The 16,950-nt window shown below is 43.1% G+C and overlaps 1 protein-coding gene across 7 annotated transcripts in view; it reads right to left on the bottom strand.

Annotated features, from left to right (window-relative positions):
• The window catches only part of LOC120959772 (striatin-3), a 30,415-nt gene that overhangs the window by 4,355 nt on the left and 9,110 nt on the right, over positions 1-16,950 (bottom strand). For 5 of the 7 annotated variants that reach the window (XM_049609052.1, XM_040383413.2, XM_049609054.1 and 2 more), the window contains 4 exons: positions 1,324-1,525; positions 1,011-1,238; positions 687-905; positions 219-347 (listed from right to left, as the gene is read on the bottom strand). In XM_049609052.1, coding sequence (XP_049465009.1) covers positions 219-347; positions 687-905; positions 1,011-1,238; positions 1,324-1,525 — 778 coding nt within the window. The remainder of the gene's footprint in view (positions 1-218; positions 348-686; positions 906-1,010; positions 1,239-1,323; positions 1,526-16,950) is intronic. The other 2 variants (XM_040383414.2, XM_040383415.2) reach the window with 2 other exon arrangements.

Raw genomic sequence — 16,950 nt, 5'->3', positions numbered from 1 at the left:
TAAGCGTGACCGATGATATAAGAAAACACTTGAAACGGAACAACACAAATGAATGAAAATTGATTTTTGTTTCGTAGATAAAGCCATGATTATAAAAAAAAACCAAAACAAAACAACGTCCGCACCACATGTAGAGAGGGTTGGTTGACTGAAGTATATAAAGCATCACTTTTGCTCAGCACTTCCCATACGCAGCAAGAAACGGACTCTTCACTCACCGCCATAAAGATCATCTCCGGCGACGTCCACCTCGCTAATGCTACCTTTGTCCTGCGCCATAATAACATCCTCACCTTCTGTTAATGGATTTAACTCATTGATTACTTCATCCGCCTCCGCATCCATATCTGAGATTCGCATCGGTAGGTAAAGCGTCAAAAGCGTTCAAATGCCAAAGCAGTAGAGCGAGAGGTACGCCAAAACGAACGTAAATTTCGATCGTTCGTACGGTAACATTACCACCAGAAGAGGTTGTCCCATGGGGAAAAAGATTAAAGAGAATAAAATTTAGTACAACTATCACTAGACACTCTAGGGAACGGGGAGCCAAAAATTAAAAAAAAAAAGGATAATAATATCCACAGCGCACGATTGTGCCCTGCGAGTGTCGAAAGGTACGACGACGACGTCTTCCAGAGAAACTTAACTAGAAAAAAACGCGATATTCAGCTTCTCACGCTACTCACCGTCATTCAAAGTGCTTCCTTTGGCTTTCCGTTTGGTCGTTTTCATGTCCGTGTCCTCGCTGTCCCCAACCACATCGATCTCGTCCGACACGTCGTCGTCGTCCGACATCTCCACATCCTCCCGGGCCAGAAACTCGAAGTTCGCGATGACCGCCGCCTCCGAGTCGAGTATCATCGCTTCCGTGACGGAGGATGGTTTTTTGGCCGGAGTTCGGCGTCCTACGGGGGAAAGACCGATTAGTTTCCGCGTTCATCATTCCTATTGGCGTAAGCATGGCGCGTCACAGGCGTACCACAAGCATGCAAGCATACCACCACCCTTACCTTGCGACTCGCTGGCACGCTTGTTCGATTCCGTACCGCCGTTCACGTTCGGATTGACATTCTCCTCCTGCTCGCTGTTGTTGTTCAGCCCCAGCAGCGACCGCACCCGGTTCGAGCGTATGTCCAGGATTGTGTCGGTGTAGCCAATCTCCTGCAGATACTGGCGCAGCAGCAGCCGGCCCTGCCGCCAGGTAATGTTCGACACGGAACTGTACGGTACCTCCGGATCTGCAAACACAGAAAGACACAAAAAAGGATTATTAATTGCGCGTCTTTAAATGAGTAACAGGTGGCGTTCGTTTACACAACGTACCGGGAGCTACTTCTGTTCCAATGCCCGGCTCATCGGTTGGCGGTTTGATATCGTTCATCGGTGGGTCGACGCCGTACTTTAGTCGATGAAACTTGGCGCGCTCCTGCTTCAGTGCGTACTCCAGCATCTTGATGCGCCGGATCAGGTCGGATTTGAGGGATTCCTGACCCTTGCGTTCGCCCACCAGTACAGCAATCTTTGCCTAAAGAGAGGAAGATGGTAAAGAGAAGAAAAAAATAACTGTTAGATACTAGTTCTTATATATGTTAAACATTCCCCAAGGCGACACAGTGAGAATAATGCGCCAAGCGTTGCTCGTGGTGAGCGCATAAGGGCTCTCACGCCCGTTACGCTACTTTTGGTGTGGAAGAAAAGCTTTTCTCGCCAACCCACCCACCCACCCAGTGAAAGTAATCAGCGTTGTTCACAGGAAAAAAAACTGATAATAATGTGTGGATACATACACACGCGTGCAATCTTGTACGCCCTCTGCCCTAATATTATTAAGGCAGGCGCACGCACAGGTTGAACGACCTTTAAGCCTTCTAACATGAGGCAAAACAACCCCGTTTCCTTCTGGCAAGCTCCATCGTCGTCGTGTTTTGTGTATCTCCGGGGGGCACACACACATTAAAAAGGGACTGATGTCTTTTGCTGTCTTATTGTTTTGCCATTTCTTCCAACTCCAGCTCAAAAACAGCTAATTGTGGTGCCCCAAGAGAGATAGACAAACCTTGAAATGTGTTATATGGCGTGAGAAGCAAAGAGCAAATGGTTCCAATGCGTGGGAAAGACGAGATGTTTTACAAAATGATCTACAAAAAGCATATCATGTCATGCTGAATGCTGAGATGAAGCCTTATCAAGAGATGAGCCGTAACCGTTCATAATTAAAGGCGAAGCATTCTTCTACTAATTTAATGCTAAGCGTTTTACATTTAATCAATAAAATAGATGTTCGTAACAGCAGTGTTAGCGTAGTCTCACATATTATTCATTTTATTTTTATAACAACAATTTCCTTCTCTCAATTTTGCACCACACAAAGCTATAAAAACGGACACAAAAAGACCCAAAGGAGTAAACAGAGCAAACGTGTCTCTCCCCACCTATCGGGCATACGGTCATGTCATGAAACTATTTTCCTTTTGCCACTTGGTTGGTTTGCGCTTCTGTCCACTGCCATGCCATATAAACGGTCCTGGACCGAATGAAGCTCTACTCCAGGGGTGGACCACCGACCCTCGGCCGCCGTCCCTTGGCCACTTTGGTGTCTATTTTTGTCTCACCACGGCCGCAAATGGATGATATGTGTGTCTGTGTCCGCCCTGCTGCTAAATCCCATTTGTGGTTGGGATTTTTGCTTCCTTTTTTTTGCGAAATACACACACACACACAACGACATCATAATCGAGAATATGGGCAGTATATCTATTTATTACGATAATTAAATTTCAGCTCCATTATACACCGAGCAGGGGCATAAAGGGTGTTCGGGCGGGGTAAATGCGCTTGCTGGGGACGTTTAGTTGGAAGGCAGAAGGCACACAGTGGCTGTTTTGATAGAGAAAAATCCATTTTCTTCCAAAGGTTGTTATTAAAGCGTCTCTAACATCACAGAGTGAGCACTTAAAGGTTGGTTACAGTTTTGTGTGTTCATTTGCTATATTATGTTGCTATATATCTCTTCATGACTGTTGATTCAACCAACTACGTCCATGTTACGTGTGGGACACAGCAGGCTACAGAGCAGGTACACCACGTCTTACAACAAACGTTTCATTTCCGCTTCGTAGGATAAAAACACACACACACGCGTATAACAGAAGGACGACACGTAACAGCACGGCAAGCGCAACGGCGCAAGTACAGAAGACAGTATATTCCAAGTGTTGTAGATCCTTCCTTTACAGCACGTCGTGCGTCGTCACTCACAGCCCCAAGGAAAACAGACCAAACACGATTTACACACAAAAACAACGAAAAACACAACAGCAACACCGACATGAACAACAACAAAAGCTCGCAACAGAGTAATAGTTGTTGCACGGAAAACAATACCGTAATGCCAACAGCACAACACAACAAACAAACCTCGCTGTGTGGGGTAGGTGGTTCGGACGGTTATGCCCATCCCAAACACGACGCAACGATATGCTGACCGCGATCTGCCATCTGAAAAGTGCTTTGGGGAGTGAATTTTCCGTCAGCACCACGCGGAAGATGGGGTTGGTAGGCGAAAGTGGTCCTCCTATCCACTACCCCACACCTCCCCTCTCTGCTCTATCTGACATTTGAACATACACTTTCGCTGGCGATGGATGCGTTGGCGATACCGGCCACTCTCTCTCTCCCACCAGCGTAACAACAACAGCTGGTTTGTAGTAGTTTTGCGCTTCCTTCCTCCCAAGAGCGCGCGCGTTGTTGTGTTGCGTTTGATTTTGTCTTTTGTTTCGGCGCCACATACCCCCTCCCCCCCACACGCAGTCAAAACCTGTGCACTGTCAGTAGTAGGCCGGCATTGTTGTGCCAGGGCAGAAGTGTCAGCAAAATGGGACCGAAACTGGAGCTGACAGTTTCGTGGAGATTTGTGTTTGTGCTCTTGAGATGTGGAGTGAAGTGAGCGTGTGTCTTCTACGAGTGAGAAGATTCTTTACAGCATGGAGCTGATTCGATTCGTTGGGTGGAAGAGGGTTAGGTCCCATGGTCCTGTGATGCAATCGTTTAACTGTACGATAAGACAGCATGACCTTGATGGGTTTAATACTCGTTATGATATAGCCCCCAATACGAGCCCCAAGGACTTTGAATATCTATTTGAGGTACACACCAATCTATATCATAGATAGCCACTCGCTATGTCCACAAAAGACCTGAGCGAGCCATGATGAAACCGATTCCATCAAGTTTTGGTCACTCCCTTGTTTCATTTCTTTCTGCACATTGACTTTTTTTAGATTGTTTTGTTCGCAAGTAAAGCCCAGACAAAAGACGGTCAAAGATAGGTGGAATTCAAACTGTTTTGTTGATTCTTCTTCCGTTCCTTTGGAATGTTAAGTCATCTCAATTTCGCATTCGCACACTACCCATTAGACTATGAGGGGACAAACTGACAAGATCTTCTTAGTAAGACCCTGAGTAGGCAAAATAGAAGAGTCCGGAAGGAATAAAAAGGAAACTCCGAGTTCCAGGAGCGGTTAGGAATCAATTCCACTCATGCTTCAAATTCAATTTTAGGACCGGTATGGGATAAAGGCCGGAGGATACTGTCCGTACTCGCTAGTGTAATTTCGATTTTCACTAGCGCATCTGGCGGTTACCGGTGGAAGCTTTTTTTGATCATCGAGGGAATGGTCGTGCCAGATCTCAAATTTAAGTAATTTTTTTAAAATTTAAGTAATTAAAGTACCATTTTTTGATGCGAAAATGGCTGAAATGCATCCAGAACATGAGAATCTACCTTTAACAGAACTTTTCCAGTGTAGTTTAACTAAAAAAAATATGGAAAAATAACATATTTTCTGAAGCGGCTCCAAATTGTTCAACAAAATGCTTCCACCAGCCGCCGCCAGATGCGCTAGTGAAAATCGAAATTACACTAGCGAGTACGGACAATGTACCCCGGTCTTACGAATTGTTTCCAGGAATGATATTGATTTAGGATCTATTCCAAGCCCGACATGGATTCGGGATCAATTCTAGGGCCTTTTTAGGGTGGTGATCAGTTTCCATTTCCGTATAGGTTCTATATCAACTTCAGGGCCTGTATTCGGATTCGGGATCAGTTTCAGTTCCAGGACCAGTTCCAAGCTCGATATGGGTTCTGTATCAATTCCAGTGCCTCTACTGGTTCAGGATTAGTTCGGAAGTCGAGCATGAGTTCAGCATTCCAGCCAAGATCAGTATGGAGTCATGATCAGTTCAGAACCATGATGGCGGCAATCAATGTTTTGGCATTAGTTCCTAAATAGGAAGAACTTTGGGAGCCATTTTTTTTCTGACGTACATCTCAAGGTGAAGAGGTGCTTCTATAACCGGGAGATATTAACTAGAAAACAAAAATCCATCATCTACCCACTATTCCTTTGCTTATGAGGCACTCATCAGAAGAAAATCGTGGCCCAAATCTTCGTAAATTGTCAACTGGGGATGCAAAATGTGTCAACAAAATCATAATGTGTTTCTTCAGATTTTGATGCATAAAATTGCGCACTTCTAACCATTTCTAACCATTCCATTTCCTTGATATGAAAATAGATAGACGAAAACAGGGAAGTATCAAGTTCAGCAAACTCTCCTACAATTCCAGCGAAATTCTAATAACCAACCCGCGCCGCCAGTCATAAAAGTGTTATGCTTATTTCCGTCGATACTTTCTCGGCGACAGGAAGAAAGGCGGCAAAAGCAAACGGCTTCGAAATACCACCCCCATAGCAATGTGATGATCGATGTTGCGCTCTACTATACGCCCCGTAAAAATAAGGGAGATGAGCGACCCGAGGACGACGGCGGGACACGCATTTGCGTTTGTGCTAATCTTTTCTTGTCTTTCTGTATGTTCCCCTTTCCGGTCGATCATTCCCCTTCTTCATCTGTCGCTCTTTCATGAATCCCTCCCCCAAAGAGGGAGAAAGGCGAGGAGTTCGGTGAGTACGCAAGGGAGCAAGTGCGCAACGTGTATCATTGCGCGTTCATCGAACTTTTCTCCCCCGGGCGCTCGAAAGTAAAACTTCCAAACAACCCCGCAAACCAAGAAATTCATTTTCATTGCAAAGATCGATATCTAATGATTGGGGGTGGGGGGGAGAAGGCGGCCAAGTATGGCAGTTGATTGCAGTTCGCCGAGGTTAGCTAATAATCGGGTGTAGATGTGCTCGAACGGTGAAGCGAAGAAAAGATTCGATCTATGCGATGAGCGCTACCACTGCCGGGGGTTCGGTCTTTGATTGTCTCTCTATTGGTTGCCGCCGACACCGATATGAATATTACGATTTCTCTTTCGCTGATTGATTGATAGATTGAGGGAACAATGAGCATTAGGAGGAGGAAAAAAAGCACCCAACGATTGAGTTTACAAGCCATAAATCGAGCCAAATTGTTTGGTAGATCACATTACGTGTATAATTTTCTTTTGCGTAACGGTTGCTTTATCGGCACATACAATTATTTCCCTCAGGTTTAACTGAAAAAATGACGTGGCTGACCCTTACAAAGTAAACCCAAAGCTTATTTAACGTTAGCGACACTAAAAAACGAGCAACAAGAATCAATTTCACCGTCTGGACGATCTTTTACAAACCTCCATAATTGACTACACGTGCCATAAATATTAAATCAGTCCACTAAAACTCGTTATCAAAGCGCGTGTCCAGGCGTGCAAAAATCGCAACTTCTCTTCTTACAAATTTGCATACTTTCCTTCCATCAAAAGCGAACGTTTTACAGCGCGCCAGCAGACACCACCACCACCAACCTTCAAATAGCTAATTTTCTCTTATCGTATCCCACGGTAATCATGGCAGCGTCCATCGTTTAATCCACGTCCCGTCAACACCGTGCAGCCCATCATTTAATTTATGATGTTAGGGCCCCTCCTCGAAGGCCCTCGCGCACCCCAAACATGGCGATGACTGTCTAGTTTTCTGTCCATCACACACTTCACCTCAAGTCGACCAAAAAACGATGACATTATCCATGGGGTAAAGGCGTGGATAGTGATTCAGTTACAAATTTCAAACCTCACTCTCTCTTTCGCTCTCGCTCGGGCCGTGTCATCGCCGGTCCGTTGTTGCTCGGTGGTGCTGGGTCATGACCATGATATTGAAAAAAGATGCTGAACTTGTGATGGGGAGCGTGTTTCTGCACCCTCGTAATAACACCTTCCCGTGCGCTCCCCTCTCGTTTCCTTTTGAGGGGTGGTTGGTTGGTTGGTTGGTGGTTGCACATTGCAATGCACCAAACAAATAGCGATGCAAAAATACGACCAGAGAGACGAAAAGGATGTAACTCATCAACCACCTACACAAACACATACACACACATGTGTGTGCCGAGGTTGAAAACAAGACATGAAACAAGAAGATAAAACGCTCATTTCCGCATCTCGAACGTGTGCTATCCCCCTCGAAGTGAAAGATTCCCTTACCAGCGCAGGGAGCTGAAAATTGTGTTGCAGTACATGGTTTGTGTGTTGTGTGTCAGAAGAGAAAGGGACACACGGTGGGGATTGGATATTGAGTGTGGGTTTTATAATTTTAGACACAGGACACAGTGGATCGAGAGAACGTCTGAAGAGAGTGTGTGCGCGCCCGCTTGTACGCGACGATGGTTTTGTATGCAACGACCATCTTCTTTCTTTCCCGTTGAAGAGGCAGGCAGCAGCATTTGGGACGGGTTGAATTCTCCCGGAAGACTAAATATAAAAATAAATAATTTTACTGCTCTCTCTCTCTCTCTTTTGCTGCCGTGCCTTCGGCTTACTACACACCACACTCCGTGTTCAGACCGTGCTACGCTCTCTTCTCACAAACTTAATGTTTTTTTTTTTCAAAAACAGCATGTGAGTAGGAATTTGCGAAGGTGTAAAGTGCGCTGCCGGAAGCATAACAAACATCACTGCGCCCCGAAAGGTGGAAATGATTTAATAACCTCTGTCTACTAACTGGGCATAGAAGACTTCCCTGTCTACTAACATACCAAAGGTTAAAATTAAATCTGACTCGAGCCACTCATTATCGAGTTGATGTTGATGAATGTTGATAAATAAATACAGTTGTGTGTTGAAAAACATATTGAAACGGCACATTATGTCACATGCAACTCAAATTTTAATGCTCAATTTGCTAAACAATTGTCAGTAAATGGAGGGAAAACGGTGCAACTGGTAGGGCATCAGAGCATTTTACATGCCCGTTTTGATGCCCGGGACTTTTCGCTATTGTTTTATTGGGTCAAAGAAGCTTTAATAGGTAAATCGGATTAGCTTCATCCTGTGTAAAGCCGGTTTATTAATTAAATTAATTGAGCGCGCCGCTAAAATGGCCGGAATGACATATAAAGTACATTGAATGGTCAGAAAGAGCGCACGAGCCCATCAATGGCTGGATTACACAAAACGGCAATAATTCATATTTTTAATAATAATTTTAATTTATCTTTTTATTTTAATACACTAATATACTATATTTTACTGGCAATAGTTCTTTAAGTTGCCATACGTAGGACTGACTATCTTGCTATGGGAGGAATCAATAAGTCACTGAAAGCCCAAATCCACAAGAAAGTGGTACAGAGGCAGGCCTTGACCGACAACGGTTGTTTAGCCAAAAGAAGAAGAAGAAGAAGTTCTTTAAATAAAAATAATCAAATATAGACATTTGATTAAATTAAAACAAATAACTTGACTTCCTAACAGACAATTTTAAAGCAACATTTCGCAGGGAAGAACCCTGTTGACTTAGTCCTTACCAGAAATCAGACATATGAAGCCTCCGATTTTTAAAACCAACATTGCCCTGTTATCATACGCTTTTTTCTCATACGGCAAAATAAATATTAAACCATTTCTGTGTGTCTTTGTGCCTCTTTTCTTCTCCTTTCTCGTCGTAAGTAAACATTTCATTACCATTCGCGTTGTGGTATCAAACCACCCCGATATTCTTGTCTGGAAACAGCTTGATTCCAGTTATCAAAGGGCAGCCCCCTTTCAGGTATCGCCATCCCAATGATACCGCTTCCCGGACGACAAAGTTAACGATATGAAACATTTATTATCAGAATCGAATGTTAAAGGTCACGGTCAGAGTCATAGTCACCGTCACCTTTTCAGAATTTATTTTATACAAAGTCACGAACATAACGCTTTTGTACGTTATTGATGATACCTACCACCATTGATTCTGCCAAGTGTTCGCTTGTTATTGCTCAAATCTATGAGATCTCTTGAAATCATGTTAAAAGGGAACAATATAATTGCGAACATTGAATTTGAAGCTCACAACAATGAGGCCCCGAAAAACAAAATGATTGTGCAAATGCAAGAATTTGGTGAATTATTTTGATCTTTTCTCGGAACCCAAGCACCAACCAAAAGGGAGCAGCAGCAGACCGTGCACACACGACGGCAGCAAGCAAGTAAACGCACATACCGAACATTGCGAAAAGGGTTCACCAATATTTCCTTTATCCCCTCAAGGTACGCCACGGATTGCGAAAACCATCCTCTCACGAGAAGCAGTTGTTGGGTGTATGCGGCAACAGCTGAAAGGATACAGCAGAAGGATAGACACAGACGCCGACCGATGGTGTGGCTCAACAATGTCGGATAACATTCTGCGAATGATTGATCTGCGCGTTACATGTCATCTATCTCTCTACCCCTTCTCCTATCACTCTCACTCTTGTGAAACGTTTTTCTCCCAAACTGAAACCTAAACTCAAACAACAAATGTAGCTTTTGCCCAGAATTATCCATTTAAAAGGACGGGATAGCATCTCGCTGGTTCGCAAATAGAGTCTCCACGTCCCAGGTGCAGGTGTGTTGAATGGATGATGGTAGGCCCCAGTTGGAAAGACACCATCCCCCCATGCGGCCCATATAGAGAGAAATGGGGAAGCGAAAATGAAATACGATCGTACACACACACTGCTGGCGGGACCCTTTTCTTTTTAAGTGTGACCGTACGGATGCACCACCCCGCTAGTAGCAGTAGCAGCAGCAGCAGCAGTTCAACGTTCTAAATTTATGATGTTTAGATGCCGAGACACACTACAGAGACACTTCATCTCCGGTGCTATTTTTGCTCCCGCGTTTTACTAGCTGGGAGGACGGTCTGTGTCCTCGGCGCCGGCTCCTCGCAACCGTTGCCGTTTTAATTAATCTACTCAAATGATGTAACGAGAATAGTGGAAAATTTGTGCACCAATTAGTTGTGAGGGGTTGGGGAAACCGTTTTGATGTAATTGCCTTCAAGAATTTGTGTGCAGGCTTTTAAAGTTCATATTGTTTTTAAAAAATATATTGACTTATTTTTAGCTAGAAAAAATGGTTCATTTACTGAGATGGATCAGTTCTTAAAACTGGAACAATTTTTTTTACAAAAAAAAGTGTAATTTTCGTGCTAAAATGTAGTTCAATATCATCATCAAGATGATTTTCAACAAATGCTTTGGCAACCAGCTCATATAAACACACAGGATGACAGTTGGCAGTTGTTTTGCAGCATCTGTCAACTACAACTGAAATGTACACAAATCAATTACATGAAAAAATGGACAAGTTATTGCAAAAAGAACTTAAAGTTATAACTAGATAGCATAATACACAATTAAATTCGCCAAGCGGCTTATCAAACGTAACCAAGCTCCTTTTGTCGAAGAAAAATCTTGAATTTTCAAAACAATAATTAATAAATTTCAAAGTTCATGTTAAATACTACATTTCTATAGCTTTATAGTGATTTACAGTCCACCAACTTCACACTACAAAGCCATCACAATGTCTTGAAGCACCACCACCGAGAGAAGGTACTGACTGGTTGGTGGGAAAGGTAAGATTTTCCAACAGTTTTCCCATCTCTCGGAAGGAGCACCATCATCTTCGGCCGGCAGGTAGGTAGGAAGGGTAGATAGGTGCACAAAAGATGAATCTTGTTAATGTAGTACAAACATCACCAAGAAGCTGCTGTCGTGTAAACATTGGAGACCACACCTGGTTCGTTTCACTTGCCATATACACAAAACTCCAGGTATTTACGTGCCCTGAGATATGGCCACTTTGAAGTGGAGCAGGGGGGTGTCGTGGGACGCGCACACACAAACAGTCGTAGGTTATTACGAGTAAAGCGAGCGAAACGAACCTTAAAAACTCCACGCTCTACCCTTTCAGTGGCAACTTTGGGTCATACACGCATCTTAATATTAAAGGGTGAGTGTGTGTGTCTCTTCGTATGAGCATTTCAGTCAGGTGTAATGAAAAGGATGTGAGTGACAAGAGACACGAAGGAGTTCGGTTTGCAGCAAAATGGTTATAACTAAAAGCTTCACAGCACACGCACCACACGGGGATATGTAAGTGTGTGTGTATATATAAACATCTTCGCCATCGTTTACTTGCACCGCAGACATTTGGTTTAGCAAAGAACAAAGGATCCCGACACAATAATTATGGAGAAACCACAAGCGCATCATCATCCCGTAGCGATTGTCTGATGTTTATTTAACGTTTGTGTTTAAATCGCACAAAAAGTGACATCAGCTGTATGAAGGACTGTGTATTTCTCGCGCTCGTCTATTCTTGCCTTCCTGAGTAATGTTTGAAAAATGACGCCCTACTTCAGAGATCTTCAAAAACGATTTAACAGCTGTTGGTGCGTTGAATCATCTGGAAAAGGCGTTCGAAATAATGCGCTCGTTGATGTACTCTGCGTGTGGCAGACAATCTGCGATCACAATATTCCTTATGAAGCTGGATCATCCAACGACATTAAACATGCTAGTTTAGAAATAATTCAACGGCAAAGGACTTAAGTTGATACAAGGTTACAAGGCCAACATTATTGTACATAGGTCGTGTACATTAGAATTTAACTGCTAAACTGCTAAATAATATCAATTTTTACACCTAAAACGCTTCAGTTCAATAGTATATTCAATTTTATATTTAATGTACATTAAGGTACAGACGATTCGAAATTGAAAACTGATCGTGTTTGATCGAATCGTAACGTAATAACGTAACAGAAATGGAGGAGTACAGGTGGATGGGTTACAAAACCACTTAGCTCATGAAAACAGACGCCCCAAATTATGCAACTGCTTTAAAACGTATTTTTTATTTGACATTATATAAAACCGAATTGATAGGCAAAAATTACAAGACACCAAATGACGTTGATAAATCTGCCAAGTATAGCTCCTATTTACCAAATTATGGTCATCAAAAATACCATGAACTAATTTAGAGGCTGGGCCGGTCTGGTGCTACAGTCGTCGACTCGAACGACTTAACAACATGCCCGTCATGGGTAGACCGTGCCTGACTATCCTGCTATGATAACAATAAGTCACTGAAAGCCAAGCTCACTTCACTCAATTGTGATGATCAGAGGTGATACTCAATTCGATTGGTGTGCTTGGAGACATTTTTGCGACCATTACTTGGCCAGTCACTCTGTCATGACTTTTGTTATAATGTGATCAGTGCTTCAAAATGTCACTGACATAGTCATGACACATTCTTGTCAACGTCACGAGCTATATTGTCACAATCAGAGGTGAGACTCAAACAGTTGAAGCGACCATCACCTGCTTGGTGATAGTTTGTGTACCAAATAAGAAGAATTTAGAGACTAAAATCTACCACTTCAAACAATGTTAAACAAAAATTTGTTGTAATTAGACTACAAACCTCCGGTCCGCATTAATAGCGTATATCGTATATACCTGCACATCATCAATAAACAAGACATAATTTCGTTAATTGAAATGTGTTTAAAAAATGAGGTATTACTTACAGAATTTGCAAATCAATACAGTTAACATAAAAATAAAGCTTTTTACTATTTAAAACATTGCGTTCCAATTGGCTTGGACACTAACACTACAAAACTAATCTTCCACAATTCTACCATCGTTGCCACAAACACTAACAAAAACGCGCCATCGAACATCACACTAACTGCCATACTACAAACACACCCGGTTTATACCAGGCGCCCGGTCGATGAGTCGTGAAAATATTACATTTACATGCGATCGATTCCACCAACACCACCCCTCTCTCCTCCTCTTCTTTGCGCAAGGGGATGTGTTTCCATCGACGTAAAATGTGCCACGGTCTTCTGTTCTTTTCCCCTCTGTTTCCCACCGAGCTTTGCAAACCTGCTCGCGCTAGAGGGACTACTCGATTATTCCGTTGACACACTATTATAAGCGAGTTTTTATTCTGCTGGTTGGTTTGGTTGCTGTTAGCTGTTATTGTTAAGAGCGTAGGAAAAATAGTTTCCGTTGCGATTCTGTGAAAGAAAATCCACAGTCAATGTGGCTTGTGTCGCGCGCTATCGAGCATATCGATTGGTACTACTACCCCACAGCATTGAGCCGCGGCCCAGAAACGAATCATTCGAGGGGTGTTGTTATTTTGCCATCAAAAGATTCTGTTTTTACAATCAAACGAAACTAAAAAAAAAAATCGTTGATTTTATGGTGTAGCACCTCGTTTGTATTACGTACGTCTTACCCCACTCTTTTATCTGTGATCCATCCCCAAGGGTCGTAAAACAGTGGAAGAAGCACGTTAAAAAATAGTTCAATCGTTGTCATTGTTACTTCCGGGCTTAAGGGAGTGGACGTGTCCGGAAATGCAACTATTCTGAGATGGATTTATGTTTTTTTTTTATAACAAACAGAAACTGGAACAAGGATCAGGAAGAAGCGCTATACCCAAGACTCTTCCGAACCTTAATCATTGCCACAGTTGTTTGCTGGTGGTAGGTAGCAGCGCATAAACCATAAGCCTCAGAAGAAATAGGGGAATGGAGAAATCAACACGACGAAGAATTGCTCACGTTTCAAATCCTTGTACAACACGCCACGTTTTTTTCCTCCAACCGGCGCAAGCATACCAAAGGGTTGTGCGGGTCATTTAATCCCGACTAAAACAGAACCTCCCCCTTCTCCATCTGGTAGTTCTTTTCGCATTAAAAAAGAAGACCTCTTTTGTTTCCGCTTCAGTTCAACCGATTGCATCACAGAGTGAGTGAAAGAGAGAGGGTTTCCTTCTTGGGTGATCAGGAATAGCAAACTAGCAAAAAAAAAATAGTACAACAAAACAACAATCCATTTCGCGAGGCCAGCAGGGCTAAGAAGGACGCAGCGTAGCGTAGAGCTGCAGGGGGCATGAGGTGACACACCGTTGGGGTTATTAGCACACAACCACGCTAATGAGATTTTCACTCAAAACAGTCACCTTCATGACCGGAATGAGCCAGCGACTGAAAAGGTAGGGAGAGGATGAGCGTGAAAGAGTGAGCGAGTAGATGAGTTATTTTAAGGAGTTTTAGCAACGTCCATGTCTAGCGAAGGGACCATTGCTCCATTATGCCACACACACACCAAGACTAACGCTAAGAAAATTGCATATTGTGTGTGTGTTTTACTACCTTGCTCACTCACCATTCCCTCCCCCATGTGCGCCCAAGAGCAGCTCCAACACGACCCAAGGGACCGAGAAATGGTCGATGTAGATAGGACCAGGACACTGCCGAGGACACTACAGTGAACGGTGAAGCATGCTCTTACCATTGAGCGTTTCCGAACATACTGCCTGCATTCGGGGCAAGTGTGGTCTGATGCAACTAGCGACGACGCCCCCCGGGCGTGGCGTGTACCGTAACTTGATTTTTATCAGGCTGGGAACAGAGGACCGAGAGGAAGAAGTTGGTGCGCTTAAGAGCTGGAGCTTCTTTGGTATCCTAATGTAACGAAGAAGAAGGTACAGGATCGCACCACTTGCTGGGAGGCACCAGCAGCAGCAGTGCCGCGCCAAAGATTCAGATCTTGCCTGACCATCTTCTTTGCGGAAAAGAGTTTCGTTTTAATTGGATTTCATCAATAGCGTGTGTATCGGGGGTAAGTAGATCTCCTGCTGAAAGGACATTGGGCGGCACTGTATACGTAGGGGGATTCTTTAATAATGCATTGTGATGGTGCCTTGGCAGGAAATTATTTCTCGAACCCGGGAGGTAGCTTTTGCAGGTCAAGGTCAATGTTTCTCACAAGTACCTAAGATGTTGTTTAGCAAGAATTGATAGAGCATCTGATGGAAGTACCTCGTTATTTCTATTTCAAACTAAAAGTATGATTTTCCTAGGGAGACATGTTTTATCACGTTGTCTACATGCCAAATAAGAGACAATTCTGCTAACAACCTTCATCAAACAAGGTGTTGTTGTGATAATACATAGTCGATGTCTGCGACTCAACCATACTTAGCATTTATCAAACTTTGTATAAATAACAAACATTAATTAGTCCCAGGATAAAATAAGCATCACATCAGAAACTTCAATAATTCATCCGTCTAACTTTCACTCTTGACTTTGCTCTAAACTTAAGTAAACAAGTTCTAAATGAACCGATACCTCAAAATTGTTGCACTTAAAAATACAATTATCATAGGACAGATATTCACGAAACATTGGTTTTAAGCGGTATTAGCGTTAAGGTCTCAATTGTTGGGATACAAACAATGTCCTAGATAACTATCAAACAACCTCCACATGACTACACTATTGATGTAATGTTTCGCCAAACTTATACTCAATTTTTACCAAACTCGTACGACTCAATAACTTGACCGTCATGGGTACAAGCCTAGAATAGACCATCCCCCGTAGCAAGGATTGACTTGACTGTCCATCTGTGTGGTAATGAATTAACCCTCGAAAGCCTGTATAGGCCGGTATGTCCGCGTAGGATGTTACGCCAAATTGAAGAAGAAGAACTAATGTTCTTATTCTCCCTGGTGGTGATAATTTGGAACGAATTTATGGCTTATGGCTTATCTGGTTTATCAAGGCATCAATGATCTTCGAATTCTTACAACATGACAACTAAGGTAAAAATGTCGCAAAATAAAGATATCTTTATCCATCAGATGTAAGGACATTCTAACTGAAAGATTTACGAACTAAAAGTCTGTAGCGAATTGGAAGAACCTTATCAGCAGTTTGTTGGTATCATAACTGCTGACATTCAAGCCAACATCCAGAAAATGCTTGCATGGTAAAGTGTGCAGTCTTTGAATGAGCACTTCTAGCTTGTACACCCTCTCATCTGGAGATCTACTGAGATACTTTTAAGGCACAACTTTGTAGTTAAGATTAACCTTGAAAATTAGACAGATTCACGTACAGAAACAAAAACGTAAATTTTTGAAACATGAAATGTGTTTAAAGATTGCATTTGCAGTTGCAAAACATTACTTCTGCGACTATTCATTCAAATTGTCACACTTTTCTGCCAATCCAATGATCTTACATATTTCTTTCATTTTCCGTGTTATGTATTATTCCTTTTAAATGACAGAATACTGCACACATTACCCCTTTCTTGATGACCAGTAAATCGACCGTGTTTATGGGCGATATCGCAAACTGTGTCCGTCCCCACAGCTAACTGCGCCATTTGCTCCAGACGTGCGCTGCGTTCACGATGGACGGAGTAGTTATGCCAATCGGACAGACATGGCACACACACAATGGCCGAGCGGTATGCGGTATGATCATCATTACGTGACTGTGACGACCGTCATTGTCGTTGTCACCGGGTAATCGCGCTGATAAGCTTACAGATAACGTGCCCTCCCCCATACAAGCGGGTGAGTAAGCAAAAAGGGGCTCTTGCAGCCACACACAAGCCCAGCAGTACTGATCCAAACAAATAGAATTAAAAATAAAACCCTTTACAAGCGGCGGTGGCGTGTGGCCGCGTATCAGTAGCAACAACAACAACAGCAACAACATCTACTGCAGCCTTGAATGACCTTGCGAGATTGACAAGAGTGGTGCGCGCTTACGCGACTCTCCAAGAGGCCACACCTGTAACATGGCGGCGGCTTGTTGCATT

This window comes from Anopheles coluzzii, chromosome 3 (genome assembly GCF_943734685.1).
Source record: "Anopheles coluzzii chromosome 3, AcolN3, whole genome shotgun sequence".
Classification (NCBI taxonomy): domain Eukaryota; kingdom Metazoa; phylum Arthropoda; class Insecta; order Diptera; family Culicidae; genus Anopheles; species Anopheles coluzzii.
Note: the sequence above shows the minus strand (reverse complement) of the source record. Positions and strands in the feature narration are given on the sequence as shown.